General features: G+C 47.9%; 1 protein-coding gene across 4 annotated transcripts in view; it reads left to right on the plus strand.

Moving 5' to 3' along the window:
- Positions 1-13,113, plus strand: part of VSTM2B (V-set and transmembrane domain containing 2B) — a 38,797-nt gene extending 25,684 nt beyond the window's left edge. For all 4 annotated transcript variants that reach the window (XM_034945503.3, XM_034945502.3, XM_034945501.3 and 1 more), the window contains one exon: positions 12,408-13,113. In XM_034945503.3, coding sequence (XP_034801394.1) covers positions 12,408-12,496 — 89 coding nt within the window. In that variant the 3' untranslated portion in view covers positions 12,497-13,113. The remainder of the gene's footprint in view (positions 1-12,407) is intronic.
- The last annotated feature ends 4,361 nt before the right edge of the window (positions 13,114-17,474 follow it).

Below are 17,474 nucleotides of genomic sequence, written 5' to 3' on the forward strand. Positions count from 1 at the left end.
GTGGGGGGCAGGGGGAAGTAGAGATGCCTGTTGTGTTCTTTGAGGGTCTCTTTCAAATGGCTCCAGCGTGTCTCTTATCCTGCTCACTATCTGAATGATAAAAATTAATATCTTAATTGATATCTTAATCTTGAGCCAAAGAAGCTTTGATTCCTTTAAGAAGAGTGATTAGCAAAATGATGATACTTGCTTAATATAAGGAATGAATCAGCTACTGTTCCATCAGAGGGCTTCCCTCACCTCTCAAGCAGCCTGATTTTGCACCTTAATCAAGACAAATAAACTTGTGCATGCTCCAGCGCTATTCCTGGTACTCCTTAGGACAGGAGGGAATAGATAAAGAAACCATTAGCATCCAGTCAATGCATCAGCCTGCATGCCAGCCAGCCCGCTCAGCACACAGCCCCCAGGAACACAGATGTCTCCACGCCATGTAAAAAAAGAGGCTACAGGGATGGGAATGAGATCCTACCTCAGCTAAGCAGAACGTACCCTCTGGGCCTTGCCTTGTAGGGTCAATTTGGGCCTGGGACCTGTCATTCTAGACAGCAATGGACAGCAGAGGCCAAGTGCTAGACATTGGAACAGACAATGTGATCCTGGGCAACATCCTTCACTTCTGTGGGTCTTGTGTGACATTTGGAAAAGGAGGCAATGCCTGGGGAGCAGGTGGACACAGGGCTGCAAGACTCCTGAGCTCTGAACCATTGCTGATGTACAGACCCCACTTACTCAGGGTCAGCCTGGAAGCCAGTCTTCCTTGGTCTGCCCCGATTCATTTGGGAAACCTAGATTGTTTATATGTCTGATGAATCAGGTAGTAAAATATTGCAAATCCTAGGTCCTTTTGCCGAAGATCCAGGGATGTCTCAAAATAAGTGGTTGAGGAATCCTGCACAGGCAACTAGGGTATCCAGGTTCTCTCACTGGTACTGACTTCATTGGCAAGACCCATGAGAGTGAGGAAAAGCAGGGTGGTGCGGTGGCCCACCTGGGAGCCACATGGGGCAAGGGAAGCACCTACCACCAGCCAAGGGAGGCAGTGAGTGATCATGCTACCTTACCCAGGAAACCATGCTATTTCCACAGATCTGTGCAACCCGTGGGTAAGGGGATCTCCCTCATGAGCCCATGCCACCAGGGCCTTGGGTCCCAAGCACGCCACTCAGCTAGAGACTGCCTAAGACTACTGAGTTCCGGGGAGAGGGGCAGCTGTCATCACTGAGGCTGCCTGCTGCCTAAGATGGCTAAGCTCCCAGGGGGAAGGGTGGCAGCCATCACTGCAGTTCCAGTCTGCTGCTTTTCCCCTGCCAGTATTGGGGAGACTAGGTGGTTTGGACCCAGGAGGAATTCCCCACAGTGCAGTACAGCAGCTGTGGCAGATCAAGGTCAGACTGCCCCTTTAGGCCCAACCCTGACCCATCCCTCCTCACCTGGTAGGGCCTCCCTGCAGGAATTTCAGCAACTACAGCCAGGCATATAGGGACAGAGCTCTGATCTCCCTGGGACTGAGCACCTAGCGGGAGGGGCGTCTGCGGTCTTCACAGATCAGCAGACTTAGTCTTTTCCCCTGCTGGCTCTGAGGAATCTGGGCAGTCTGGACAAGTGGGATCCCCCCCAGCATAGCACACCCCCTCTGCCAAGGGGTAGCCAAAGTGTTTCATTAAGCAGTACCAGATCCCGTGCCTGCTGACCAAGACCCCCCAGAACAAGGGTCACCATACACTTCATACAGGAGTGTTCATGCTGGCATCAGGTTGGTGCCTCTCCGGGATGGAGATCCCAGAGGAAGGAGCAGGCAGCCATCTTTGCTGTTCTGCAGCCTCCACTGGTGACACCTCCAGGTGTGGGAGAAACCCAGGTGAATAGGGTCTGGAGTGGACCCCCAGCAAACCACAGAAGCCCTACAGAAGCGGGGCCTGACTGTTAAAACAAAAACAAACAAACAGAAAGCAACAACAACAGCATCAACAAAAAAAGTCCCTGCAAGAAAACCCCAACCAAAGGCCAGCAGCCTCAAAGATTGAAGCTACATAAACTCACAAAGATGAGAATCAATGAAAAAACACTGAAAACTCAGAATGCCAGAGTGCCTCTTCTCCTCAAAATGATTGCAACACCTCTCCAACAAGAGCACAGAATGGGGCAGAGGCTGAGATGGATGAATTGACAGAAGTAGGCTTCAGAAGGTGGATAATAACAAACTTTACTGCACTAAGAGACATGAGAAAACATTACAGGAGCTGTTAACCAGAATAACCAGTTTAGAGAGGAACCAAAATGACCTGATGGAGCTGAGAAACACAACACAAGAACTTGACAATACAATCAGAAATATCAATAGCCGAATTGACCAAGTGGGGGAAAGAATTTCAGAGCTTGAAGACTATCTCACTGAAATAAGACCAGCAGACCAAATTAGAGAAAAAAGAATGAAAAGGAATGAACAAAACCTCCAAGAACTATGGGATTATGTAAAAAGACCAAACCCACAACTGGTTGAAGTGCCTGAAAGAGGTGGGGAGAACAGAACCAAGTTGGAAAACACACTTCACGATATCATCCAGGAGAACTTCCCCAACCTAGCAAGACAGGCCAACATTCAAGTTCAGGAAACCCAGAGAACCCCAGAAAGATACTCCATGAGAAGATCAACCCCAAGACACATAATCATCAGATTCTCCAAGGTTGAAATGAAGAAAAAAATGTTAAGGGCAGCCAAAGAGATAGGCCAGATCACCTACAAAGGGAAGCCCATTATACTAATGGTGGACCTCTTAGCAGAAACCCTAAAGCCAGAAGAAACTGGGGGCCAATATTCAACATTCTTAAAAGAATTTCCAACACAGAATATCATATCCAGCCAAACTAAACTTTATAAGCGAAGAAGAAATAAAATCTTTTCAGACAAGCAAATGCTAAGGGAATTTGTCACCACTAGGCCTGCCTTGCAAGAGCTCCTGAAGGAAGCACTAAATATGGAAAGGAAAAACTTTTGCCAGCCACTGCAAAAACACACTGAAGTACAAAGACCAATGACACTATGAAGCAACTATGTCAACAAGTCTGCAAAATAACCAACTAGCATCATGATGACAGGATCAAATGCACACATAACAATATTAACCTTAAATGTAAAAGCTCTAAATGCCCCAATTAAAAGACATAGAATGGCAAGCTGATAAAGAGTCAGGACCCATTGGTGTGCTGTATTCAAGAGACCCATCTTACATGCGAAGACACACATAAGCTCAAAATAAAGGGATAGAGGAAAATTTACCAAGCAAATGGAAAGCAGAAAAAAGCAGGGGTTGCAATTCTAGTTTCTGACAAAACAGACTTTAAGCCAACAAAGATCAAAAAGACAAAGGGCATTACATAATGATAAAAAGGATCAATTCAACAAGAAGAGCTAACTATCCTAAATATACATGCACCCAATACAGGAGTACCCAGATTCATAAAACAAGTTCTTAGAGACCTACAAAGAGACTTAGACTCCCACACAATAATAGTGGGAGACTTTAACACCCCATTGTCAATATTAGATCATTGAGACAGAAAATTAACAAGGATATTTAGGACTTGAACTCAGCTCTGGATTAAGTGGACCTGATACATAGCTACAGAAGTCTCCACCCAAAAACAACGGAATATGCATTCTTCTTGGTGACACATGGCACTTACTCTAAAATCGATCACAAAATTGGAAGTAAAACACTCCTCAGCAAATGCAAAAGAACTGAGATCATAACATTCTCTCAGACCACAGTGCAATCAAATTAGAACTCAAAATTAAGAAACTCACTCAAAACCACATGACCATGTGGAAATGGAACAACTAGCTCCTGAATGACTCCTGAGTAGATAATGAAATTAAGGCAGAAATCAAGAAGTTATTTGAAATCAATGAGAACAGGGACAATGTACCAAAATTTCTGGGACACAACTGAAGCAGTGTTAAGAGGGAAAATTATAGCACTAAGTGCCCACATCAAAAAGGTAGAAAGATCTCAAATTGACACCCTAGCATCACAACTAAAAGAACTAGAGAACCAAGAGAAAACAAACTCCAAAGCTAGTAAAAGAAAAGAAATAGTTAACCAAGATCAGAGTGGAACTAAAGGAAATAGAGACATGAAAAATCCTTCAAAAAATTAATGAATCCAGGAGCTAGTTTTTTGAAAAAATTAATAAAATAAATAGACTGCCAGCTAGACTAATAAAGATGAAGAGAAAGAAGAATGAAATAGAAAATAAAAAATGATAAAGGAGTTATCACTACTGACCCCACAGAAATACAAACAACCATCAGAGAATACTATAAACCCCTCTATGCAAATAAACTAAAAACTCTATAAGAAACGAAAAAATTTCTGGATACATATAACCTCCCAAGACTGAACCAGGAAGAAGTTGAATCCTTGAATAGACCAGTAATAAGTTTTGAAATTGAGGCAGTAATAAATAGCCTACCAACCAACAAAAGCCTGAGACCAGAGGGATTTACAGCTGAATTCTACCAGAGGTACAAAGAGGAGCTGTTACCATTTCTTCTTAAACTATTCCAAACAATTGAAAAGGAAGGACTTCTCCCTAACTCATTTTATGAGGCCAGCATCATCCTGATACCAAAATCTGGCAGAGATACAAAAAAAAAAAAGAAAGAAAACTTTAAGCCAATATCCTTGATGAACATCGATGCAAAAATACTCAATAAAATACTGGCACACCAAATCTAGAGGCACATCAAAAACCTTATTCACCACAATCAAGTCAGCTTCAGCCCTGGGATGCATAAAACATAATTCTAAACAGAACGAAAGACCAAAACCACATGATTATCTCAATAGACATAGAAAAGGCCTTCGATAAAATTCAACATCCCCTCATGTCAAAAACTCTCAATTAACTAGGTATTGATGGAACATACCTCAAAATAATGAAAGCCATTTATGACAAACCTACAGCCAATATCTACAGAATGGGCAAAAGCTGAAAGTGTTCCCCTTGAAAACCAGCACAGGAAAAGGATGCCCTCTCTCACCACTCCTATTCACCATAGTGTTGGAAGTTCTGGCCAGGACAATCAGGCAAGAGAAAGAAATAAAGGGTATTCAAATAGGAAGAGAGGAAGTTGAACTGTGTCTGTTTGCAGATGACATGATCCTATATCTAGAAAACCCCATTGTCTCAGCGAAAAAGCAACTTAAGCTGATAAGCAACTTCAGCAGTCTCAGGATACAAAATCATTGTGCAAAAATCACGAGTATTCCTGTGATAGACAAGCAACAATAGACAAAAAGAGAGCCAAATCACAAATGAACTCCCATTCACAATTGCTTCAAAGGGAATCAAATACCTGGGAATACAGCTGACAAGAAAAGTGAAGGATCTCTTCAAAGAGAACTACAAATCACTGCTCAAGGAAATCAGAGAGGACACAAACAAATGGAAAAACATTCCATGCTCATGGATAGGAAGAATCAATGTTGTGAAAATGGCCATACTACCCAAAGCAATTTATAGATTCAATGCCATTCCCATTAAACTACCATTGACATGCTTCACAGAATTATTTTAAAAACTATTTTAAAATTCATATGGAGCCCAAAAAGAGTCCATATAGCCAGGACAATCCTAAGCAAAAAAGAACAAAGCTGGAGGCATCATGCTACCTGACTTCAAACTATGCTACAGGGCTACAGTAACCAAACAGCATGGTACAAAAACTGATACAAAACAGCCACATAGACCAATGGAACAGAATAGAGAACTCAGAAATAAATAAGATGCACATCTGCAACCATCTGATCTTTGACAAACCTGACAAAAACAAGCAATGGGGAAAGGATTCCCTATTTAATAAATGGTGCTGGGAAAACTGGCTAGCCATATGCAGAAAATTGAAACTGGTCCTCTTCCTTACACCTTATACAATAATTAACTCAAGATGGATTAAAGACTTAAATGTAAGCTGGGCACGGTGGCTTATGCCTGTAATCCAGCACTTTGGGAGACCAAGGTGGGTGGATCACCCGAGGTCAGGAGTTCAAGACCAGCCTGACCAACATGGTGAAACCCCATCTCTACTGAAAATACAAAAAATTAGCCGAGCGTGGTGGTGGATGCCTGTAATCCCAGCTACTCAGGGCACTGAGGCAGGAGAATTGCTTGAACCCGGGAGATGGAGGTTGCAGTGAGCTGAGATGGTGCCATTGCACTCCAGCCTGGGCAACAAGAGCAAAACTCCATCTCAAAAAAAAAAAAAAAAAAAAAAAAAGACTTAAATGTAAAACCCAAAACTATAAAAACCCCAGAAGAAAATCCAGGCAATACCATTTGGGACATAGGCACAGGCAAAGATTTCATGACGAAAGTGTCAAAAGCAATTGCAACAAAAGCAAAAATTGACAAATGGGATCTAATTAAACTAAAGAGCTTCTGTGCAGCAAAAGAAACTATCATCAGAGTGAACAGACAACCTATAGAATGGGAGAAAATTTTTGCAATCTATCCATCTGACAAAGGTGTGATATCCAGAAACTACAAGGAACTTAAACAAATTTACAAGAAAAAAACAACCTCATGAAAGACTGGGCAAAGGACATGAACAGACACTTCTCAAAAGAAAATATTTATGCAGCCAACAAACATGTATATATATGTATACATATATAAAGCTCAACATCACTGATCATTAGAGAATGCAAATCAAAACCTCAATGAGATACCATCTCACACCAGTCAGAATGGTGATTATTAAAAAGTCAAGAAACAATAGATGCTGGAAAGGCTGTGGGGAAATAGAAGTGTTTTTACAGTGTTGGTGGGAATGTAAATTAGTTCAACCATTTTGGGAAACAGTGTGGTGATTCCTCAAAGACCTAGAACAAGAAATATCATTTGACCCAGCAATCCCATTACTGGGTATTTACCCAAAGGAATATAAATCATTCTGTTATAAAGATACATGCACACACGTGTTCACTGCAGCACTATTCACAATAGCAAAGACATGGAATCAACCCAAACGCCCATCAATCATAGACTGGATAAAGAAAATGTGGTATGTATACACCATAGAATACTATGCACCCATAAAAAGGAATGAGATCATGTCCTTTACAGGGACATGGATGGAGCTGGAAGCCATTATCCTCAGGAAACTAATGCAAGAACAGAAAACCAAACACCACATGTTATTATTAATAAGTAGCAGCTGAACAGTGAGAACACATGAACACAGGGAGAGGAATGACACACACTGGGACTTGTCAGTGGGGAGGTTAGGAGGGAGAGCATCAGGATAAATAGCTAATGCATATGGGGCTTAATACCTAGGTGATGAGTTGATAGGTGCAGCAAACCACCATGGCACATGTTTACCTATGTAACAAACCTGCACATCATGCACAAGTGTCCCGATACTCGAAATAAAAAATTTTTTAAAAAGAAACATAAAAATAAAACCACAATGAGATACCATCTCACGCCAGTTAGAATGGCAATCATTAAAAATCAGGAAACAACAGATGCTGGAGAGGATATGGAGAAATAGGAACGCTTTTACACTGTTGGTGGGAGTGTAAATTAGCTCAACCATTGTGGAAGACAATGTGGCTATTCCTCAAGGATCTAGAACCAGAAATACCATTTGACCCAACAATCTCATTACTGGGTATATACCCAAAGGATTATAAATCATTCTACTATAAAGACACATGCACATATATGTTTATTGCAGCACTGTTCACAATAGCAAAGATTTGGAACCAACCCAAATCCCCATCAATGATAGACTGGATAAAGAAAATGTGGCACATATACACCATGGAATACTATGCAGGCATAAAAAAGATGAGTTCATGTCCTTTGCAGGGACATGGATGAAGCTGGAAATCACCATTCTCAGCAAACTAACACAGGAACAGAAAACCGAACACCGCATGTTCTCATTCATAAGTGGGAGTTGAACAGTGAGAACACATGGACACAGGGAGGGGAACATCACACACTGGGGCCTATTGGGGGTTGAAAGGCTAGGGGAGGGATAGCATTAGGAGAAATACCTAATGTAGGTGACTGGTTGATGGGTGTAGCAAACTACCATGGTATGTGTATACCTATGTAACAAAGCTGCACATTCTGCACATGTATCCCAGAACCTAAAGTATAATAATATTTTAAATAAATAAGTAGGTGGTTGAAGAGATAGTTTGCCTTGCTGGTTCTAGCTTGGAAAATTTTCCTCTTGAGAGAAGGAAATCCACAACTTGAGAAAGATTATTCTCCAGCCCTTTTAAAGAAGAAGCTATGTCACCTTTTTCTGTAACATCTATTTGCATGGCACTTGACTCTGTTTGAGGCGCTGTTGTTTACATGTTTGTATTGTTAGCTTTTGATACATAATGAAGGTCCCCAAAACTCAATGGCTTTGGCAGAACACCACAGCTGTTTTTAGCTCAGGATTCTGTAGCTCAGCAATTTGGGCTGGGCTCAGTTGGGCGATTCTTCTGCTGGTCTGTTGGGCTCATTCATGTGTCTATGATCAGCTGCTAATTCAGTTGAGGCCATGTTGGTCTAGAGGGATGTCCACTACGACATCTCATGGCTCTTATCCTGCGGCAGGCTGGCCCAGGCTTGTTCATGTGACAGTGGGTTCTAGGAGGCACAAGAGAGAGGGCAAACCTCAGTGCACAAGCACTTTTCAGGCCTTTGCTCACTTCACACCTGATAATGTTCCACCAGCAAAAGCAAGTCATGTGACCAAGCCCAGAGTCAGTGTGGGAGGGCACTATGATAGAGATGCTGGGATGGGGAAGGGGGACTTGTAGCCATTTTTGCAATCAACCACTATGATATTGCTTAATCTGGACCCCTGCCCAGGGGTCCATGCACATATTAATTTTATGGAGCCATGCACATCCCATTTTATGAGGTGAAGAATGTTGCCCTGGGTCACATAGCAAGCTGGAAACAGGACTAGGCTTGGAAGTCCATCTCTCCAGTGCCAGCCCACTGCACCATACCACTTCTCTTGGTTTCCTCCCACCCCAACATCAGTGCCAGGCCAGGGAGAGAATGAAGTGTCATCCAGGAGCCAAACCCTGGCCACCCGTACGGACTTCCAGCAACAGAGACACAGCAGACCCTGGGTGAACCCTCCCCAGGCATCAGCCTCCAGGAGCCAATGCTGCAGCCCCACTGCCACTGTAGCCCCCACCCTGGCCCAGCACAGAGTGCAGGCTGGTTATTTCAATCAACGGTGTTTTGAAAATCTTGCAATTTAAAACCTTTTAAACATGAGTAGGTGAGGCTGTGATAGTGCCAATGACTAGTTGGGAGTACTTAGAGGCAATTTTAAATGTCTCCTGAAATCTCCATGCCAACGGTCCCATGGGGCACCAGGCAAGGTTCACGTTGCCAGGCTCACCCTCCTGTTAGCCATTTCCCCTGCCGCTGCATACCCTGAGGGCCTGGAGTTCCATGCACAAGTGCATCCACCTTTAAACACCTCATGCAGATTATTTCTGTCTCACCTGCACTTGCCTTCGTGTCAGGATTTGCAGAGGCCTAAAGATCAGAGCCAGGGGCCAGGCACGATGGCTCATACCTGTAATCCCAGCACTTTGGGAGGTCAAAGTGGGCAGATCACTTGAGGTCAGAAGTTTGAGACCAGCCTGGGCAACATGATGAAATTCCATCTCTACTAAAAATACAAAAATTTGCCAAGCATGGTGGCCAGCACCTGTAATCCCAGCTGCTTGAGAGGCTGAGGCAGGAGAATCACTTGAACCTAGGAGGCGGAGGTTGCAGTGAGCTGAGGTCACGCCACTGCACTCCAACCTGGGTGACAGAGTGAGACGCCATCTCAAAAAAATAAAAATAAAAAAAAATTTAAAAGGCCAAGCGTAGTGACTCACACCTGTAATCCCAGCACTTTGGGAGGCCGAGGCAGGTGGATCACCTGAGGTCAGGAGTTCGAGACAAGCCTGGACAACATGGTGAAACCCCATGTCTACTAAAAATAAAAAAAATTAGCTGGGCTTGGTGTGGGGTGCCTGTAATCCCAGCTACTTGGGAGGCTGAGGCAGGAGAATTGCTTGAACCCAGGAGATGGAGGTTGCAGTGAGCTGAGATTGCACCATTGCACTCCAGCCTGGGTAACAAGAGCGCAACTCCATCTCGATTAATTAATTAAATTAATCAGAGCCAGGAGATCTGTGAGGCCCATGGGACCAGTCTGGCTGTGGGTGAAGTACCCAGGAGGCAGTACCCTGCTCTCCTGGCTGGATCCCCACTTTCCACGCACCCGAGCCTCAGTGAACTCCACCCAGGCACGTGGGCATCCATCAGCTTGTCCATCACATCCGCCTGTCGTCCTTCCCAGTAATGCCTGACAGCAAGGAATGAGAGCAGATTGGAGTCTTCGCAGTGACAAATGCAGGACGATTCTTCCCACAAAAGGGGCCCAGAGGCAGAGCACCAGCCTGAGCTGTGCTGCAGGAGGGCCAGGAGGGATGACTGCCTGAAGCATAAAGATCTGGAGAGGAAGGTCTGCACACCTGGAGTTTTGCTGTCCTAACGCTTCTCAGCCGGGGCCCAGAACTGTGTGCAGAAGCGATGGTCTATGGACAATTCACCTGCCCCTCGGACAGCACCACCCACTTTGCATTCGGATGTTTGAACACAGCCTGTGTTTCCCACAGTGGTCAGGTGGAATCCTGGACTTTCAGGCCAGATGATTTGTACAACCTCCTCCTTCTACAAAAAGAGGATGATGGGGGCCAGGACATGAACTCCATGACACAGACAGCTATGGCCAGAGCAGGGAGAATTAAGGAGCAGGAGACGCCTTGGATAGGAAGGACTAAGTGTGCTGCTACCTGGAGAGAGGAGAGCTGTGCATTCAGGCCCAGCCTTGTCAGGGAAGCCTCAAGTCTCTGTTTATTAAGGCTGGAGGGAACCAGCCATCCTGGCTGCAGTGGTGGAGTGAAAGTAGCCGAGCCCTCTGCACTACTGAAAATTGACACAGGGTAGGGTCTCCCACACCCCTCTTCATAGGCACGGGGCTGCAGCCCAGCTTGTGGGGTCAAGAGAAGGGAGGAGAGAGGCCTCCGGATGGTGCAGGTGAGCAGGGCGGGGCTGAAAACTGCATCCATTCATGCCGCTGACTCTAAGCAAGTAGTGACGTCCCCCAGGGGTTTTGGCAGCACCAAGGATCATGCAGGGCGCTTCCACACTTGCTCCTGTCATAACCCTGGAGGGAGCATCCCACTTTCCAGGTGAGAAGCCCAGGGTTTATGGGTGGGCTTTCCCCAGTTGCACGGGAGGCCTTAAAACAGATGAAGACCCTAAGGACCGACGAGGAGCCAGGCGGGGGACCAAGGTGAAGCAGGGTGAGGCACAGGTGTTACAGCATCCATGGCAGGCCAGGGGCCAGGATATGATCACATTGGAGAGACAGGTGGGAGTGACCCAGAGGTTGCTGGGGTCATTCCTCAAAGACCCCAGCCCACTCATCTCCACCAACCTGCAATTTCTCAGCTCCACACTGCAACCCAAAGGGTGGACAGACAAGGTTGCTGTGGAAAAAAGACTTACACACAGCAACATCAGGATGCCCGAGACAGGGTGCGTGGGAGTGCGAAGCTGTGCAGTTTAGGCAGGGGCATGGAGGGGATGCCGGGATGCACAAGGGACAGAATTGTGTGGGATCATGTAGCCTTCATGGAGGAAGAGGACAAGCAGGGCCAGAAATGATGAGGACATTTTGCAGCATGTATCTGGGGAGAAGGAAGCATATTGTCTTTTTTTTTCTCTTTTTTTGAGACAGAGTCTCACTCTGTCTCCCAGGCTGGAGTGCAGTGGTGCAATCACAGCTCTCTGCAGCCTCCAACTCTTGGTCTCAAGCGATCCAGCCTTCTGAGCAGCTGGGAATACACGTGCATGCCACCACACACAGCTAATTTTTTATTTTTTGTTGTGATGGGGTCTCACTATGTTGCCCAGGCTGGTCTCAAGCTCCTGGGCTCAAGTGATCCTCCAGCCTCAGCCTCCCAAAGTGTTGGGATTACAGGCATAATCCACCACACCCAGCTCATATCATCTTTTTATTAAAATAAGGTAATGACTTGGACATTAGAGCTGTCACTCCCCACTTCAGGCCAGGCGCTTGTGTCTGATCTCACTAGGATGCTAAAGTGTATGGTCTTTAAATTACAAACTGCAGCAACAAAATGCTTTATCTTTAAACCAAGGCAGCCACCATGCACCAGCCTCCAGCTGGGTGCTAAGCGTGAGTGGCCCCAGCCTGGGGAAGCCTCACTGTTCCTGGTCTGCTGTGAGCTCCTAGGTTCTTGAGACTCAGGTATTAACCTTGCCTGTTTTCTCATCCCCTGCAGGCACCGGCCGTAGCTACACCACAGACCCACTCTTGTCCCTGCTCCTGTTAGCTCTGCATAAGTTCCTGCGCCTGCTCGTGGGACATTGACAGACAAGACCAACCCGAGCATCTCAGAGGCCGCACGTGACCTGCCCGGGGCCCTCGGTGAGGACCACGTCGCTGGATGGACAAAGAGAGACTGAGAGACGCATGAAAAAGTCCACATGGAAAATAAATAAATCATATTTTTGGGAAAGTTACACAAATGTAGAACACCTAAAATAATGCATCTAGTTTCCAAATAATTTGGAGTTTGGCCCATGCAGTCTGCATGGGAATCAATGATTTCTCTACTTCAATGTAGTTTTCTTTTCTACACTTTGCCTCCAAGTCTTCATTTTGCACGAACTGTTGAGCAGTTATCTTTAGGATAATATGTACAAATGTTGGGGTCAAAGGCTTTTGACAAAGCAAAATATTTTTAGTAGATTATTGTGTTTAGGATTTTTTTTTAATTTACTTTTTTTCTTTAGGGGCTTTTCTTTTTTATTAAATTATTTCTTTTGAGGCATTTTGATTAAAAAAGACACATCTTATCATAATTAAAATTCACTGTCAATAATATTTATTTTTAAATAAAGATTGGAAACAAGGTCAGACACTTGTTTATAAACTGTATTGTATATTGCTGAAGAACAGTTGAATAAAAAACAACTTTGAAATAACTTTTCTACAGCCATGTATGAATGTCAAGCGTTGGTGCCCACTGCAGCCTGGCTGCCTGCCGTTCCCTCCTGTGCTCTGACACCAGCTGCACTTTTGGCTGGGTGTCACCCGGCGTGGAGGACAGCCCAGGGCACCTGGCTGAGACCACGCTGAGCAGATGGGAGCACCTGACCAGCCTCCCCTAGGGACAGGGCACTTCATGGAGGCGGCAGTGAGACGAGCCCCCAGCCTGGGTCCTGAAGGAAAGGAGATCGCTAGGAGGAGGTGTGAAATAAGTCAAGAACCACTCCTCCCCCACTTCGTTTCAATGAATCATGCAATTCATTCGCCCACTTGGAGATTGTACATCAAGGTGTATTTACTGTGGTTAGCTTTGCTGCTAGTTTGAAGGGGGAATTTGGAGAGAAAGTAGGGCTTGCCACACTCCTTCCTGTGCATCTGAAGATTGCTTTGAGCCTCTGAAACTCATAGATTTGGGGCAGGTTACACATGCCCTAAGGAAACGGGCATGCCCTGGGTGGGGGCTACTATTTATACTTCATTCTAAGACAGCATCTCATTAGATAGCTGGAGCCCATGGATTTGTTTAAAACCCAGCCAGATTTTAACACCTGCAGTTTCAATAAGTGTGGTTGTCATTGATGTTGTTCACCAAATACTTCTGTTCTCCGCTGGCCAGGCCCAGGGCAGGATCGCTTCCTGGCCTCCTGTGGCGGGTGGGGCCACAGCTCTGGCGCATGAGCTGGGAATAGAAGGGATCCGCATTGCTTCTAGTCCAAGGCACAGGATTGCTAGTGCGACGCCCTCCAAAGCACTTGTCCTCTAACGTGACGACTCGCAGCATTCACATCAGCAAGTGTTCTTCCAGCCTAGGTCGCTGAGTGACTGCGATGAACACAGCCTTCCCTGTGGCCAGCGCTGGATCCTGCGGCCCCATGAGAAGTCTGCCATTGCCGCTTCACCCACTCATCTTCGGGCATTATCGCAGCATAAGCCAGCCTGTCCTGATTGGCTCAGCGTGTAGTTGATCGACTGTATTTAGCTCAGGGGAGGAGTAATTGTGCATTTGGACAGTCCCACGTGTACAGAGACCCCCAGGATGGAGCTGATGTCGGGGGAAGCCTGTGTGGAGAGAACATTGGGACGGCTGTTTCTGATGGGTACATTAACTTGTTTCACATTTCCTTTATATTGATCAGCACCTGTAAGTTTAATCACTCTGTCTGGTGAATAGTGATTCTGTCCAGAAGGATCATCTCCTTTTATAGTTAACTCAATACTGCAGCAGCTAATGTCATGTGAAATACTGGCCCAGTGTGCTGGAGAGCAAACCGTACTTCCCGGATACCAGTGGAACGGGGACAATGTGTCAGTAAGGGTGACGTTGTACCAGATCGTTCCAGGGGATGGAGGGCTGGGGAGTCATTCCCCATCACCAAAACCAGATGCCTCTGTACAAACACAGGTGGTCAGGTCCCAGCCTGGAAGCTCCCAACCTTTAGCGTGATATGCACAGGGGAGGGGCAAGTGTGATGGGCACAGTGGAGGGGGCAGGTGTGATGGGTACAGGGGAGGGGCAGGTTTGATGGGCACAGTGGAGGGGGCAAGTGTGATGGGCACAGGGGAGGGGGCAGGTGTGATGGGCGCAGGGGAGGGGCAGGTGTGATGGGTACAGGGGAGGGGCAGGTTTGATGGGCACAGGGGAGGGGGCAGGTGTGATGGGCACAGGGGAGGGGGCAGGTGTGATGGGCACGGGGAGGGGGCAGGTGTGATGGGTACAGGGGAGGGGACAGGTGTGATGGGTACAGGGGAGGGGCAGGTGTGATGGGTACAGGGGAGGGGCAGGTTTGATGGGCACAGTGGAGGGGGCAAGTGTGATGGGCACAGGGGAGGGGGCAGGTGTGATGGGCACAGGGGAGGGGCTGATGTGATAGGCACAGTGGAGAAGCTGGTGTGATGGGCATGGGAGGGGCTGGTGTGATGGGCACAGGGGAGTGGGCAAGTGTGATGGGCACAGGGGAGGGGCTGGTGTGATGAGCATAAAGGAGGGGCAGGTGTGATAGGCATAGGGGAGGGGTTGGTGTAGTGGGCACAGGGGAGGAACTGCTTGATAGGCACAGGGGAATGGGCAGGTGAGATAGGTAGAGGGGAGGGGCAGGTGTGATGCCTACAGCGGAGGGGACAGGTGTGATGGGCACTGAGGAGGGGCTGGTGTAATGGGCACAGGGAAGGGACTGCTATGATGGGCACAGGAGAGGGGCAGGTGTGATAGGCACAGGGGAGGAGCCGGTGTGATGGGCACAGGGGAGGGAAGGGGCTGGTGTGATAGGCACAGGGGAGAAGCTGGTGTGATGGGCACAGGGGAGGGGCTGGTGTGATGAGCACAGAGGAGAAGTGGTGTGATGGGCACAAGGGAGGGGCTGGTGTGATGGGCACAGGGGAGGTGCTGGTGTGATGGACACAGGGGAGGGGCTGGTGTGATGGACACAGGGGAGGGGCTGGTGTGATGGGCACAGGGGAGGGGGCAGGTGTAATGGCTACAGGGGAAGGGCAGGTGTAATCGGCACAGAGGAGAAGCTGGTGTGATGGGCACAGGGGAGGGACTGCTGTGATGGGCACAGGGGAGGGTCAGGTGTGATGGGCATAGGGGAGGGGCTGGTGTGACAGGCACAGGGAAGGGGTTCAGGTGTGATGGCACGGGGAAGGGGACAGCTGTGATAGGTACAGGGGAGGGGCTGGTGTAATGGGCACAGGGGAGGAACTGCTGTGATAGGCACAGGGGAGTGGGAAGGTGAGATGGGTACAGGGGAGGGGCAGGTGTGATGGCTACAGTGGAGGGGACAGGTGTGATGGGCACAGGGGAGGTGCTGGTGTGATGGGCACAGGGGAGGGGCTGGTGTGATGGACACAGGGTAGGGGCTGGTGTGATGGGCACAGGGGAGGGGCAGATGTGATGGGCACAGGAGAGGGACAGGTGTGATGGGCATAGGGGAAGGGCTGGTGTGATGGGCACAGGGGAGGGACTGCTGTGATAGACACAGGGGAGAAGCTGGTGTGATGGGCACAGGGGAGGGGCTGGTGTGATGGGCACATGGGAGGGACTGCTATGATGGGCACAGGGGAGAAGCTGGTGTGATGGGCACAGGGGAGGGGCTGGTGTCATGGTTACAGAGGAAGGAGCAGTTGTGATGGGCACAGGGGCGTGGCCTTGTGTGATGGGCACAGGGGAGGGGCAGGTGTGATGGGCACAGGGGAGGGGCTGGTGTGATGGGCCCTGGTGAGAGGAACAGGTGTGCTTTGGAGAAACCAGCTTTTTCTGCACAAAGAGGATTCCCCTCAAACACAGAAAATTATTCCTCATATCTGCCTCCTGGGGACAGAGAACTTCCAGGTGGGAAGCCGAGCATGAGGCTGAGCAAGTTCCCTGAAGGGGAGGCTGAACCCGGCCTCCAGCAGAAGTTAATGGAACTGAGACTGGGGCTGTCGTGGGGCTGGAAGCCAAGGCAAATCTCTAGACCCAGGCTTCCATGGAGTGGCTGCCAGCATTCCCACTGGTCCAGGGCCCCGGACACAAAGAAAGGAGAAGTTAAGTGCACCCCTAAGTATCCGCAGTGCCGATCCACGGGGTCTGGGCTCCTGCTTTCTGGGGTCTCACGCACTCCGAGAATGAGGACAAAGAATGCTCAGCCTGCACTGTGTTTTATGGAATGCATACAAACCAGAAGAGAGAAGCGCCCTCCAGAAACAAAAACCGTGGCGTGGTGCTCACTCCCAAAACTGCCTTTCCCTTTGGAGTTTGCTTTCAGCCTCGGCAGACATGGGCTGGGGTTGGAGAGCAAGACAATTTATTTCGGTTTGGGAAGAATGCACTGTGGGCGGCCTCGGGAGCTCGGGTGCAGGCTGAGAGGACCCCCGCCTGCTTCAAGGGACTGTGGAGCTGTGGGTCTGTGTAGCAACTAACTCCAAAGTGAGGGACAGGAGTCCAGAGGGAGTGCAAACTCCACCCCAGCCCGGGGCTGAGTGACAGCAGGAGGGCAGCCAGGGTGGGGGCAGGTAGAGACCGAGCCAAGCCCAGACCCCCGTGGAGGAGCCCTGCTCTGCCTGGTGATGAGGATTGTCCCTGATTCTAGCCCCTCATGTGGTGCTGACCCACCTGCGCCCTCCAGGCAGCGGCCAACATTTAGGGGCATAGCCTGGAAGGAAGGACAGGAATTCCCAGAATTTGACAGGAGGTGGTATGAGCAGAGCTGCAGCATTCTGAGTTTCAGTTCTGTTTCAACCCCACACTCCTGGTTACAGCTCTGGCTCAGAAAACAACAGCTCTGTCGGATCCAAGCCTGCCGTTGGTTGGAATACAGCA

This window comes from Pan paniscus, chromosome 20 (assembly GCF_029289425.2).
Source record: "Pan paniscus chromosome 20, NHGRI_mPanPan1-v2.0_pri, whole genome shotgun sequence".
Classification (NCBI taxonomy): Eukaryota; Metazoa; Chordata; class Mammalia; order Primates; family Hominidae; genus Pan; species Pan paniscus.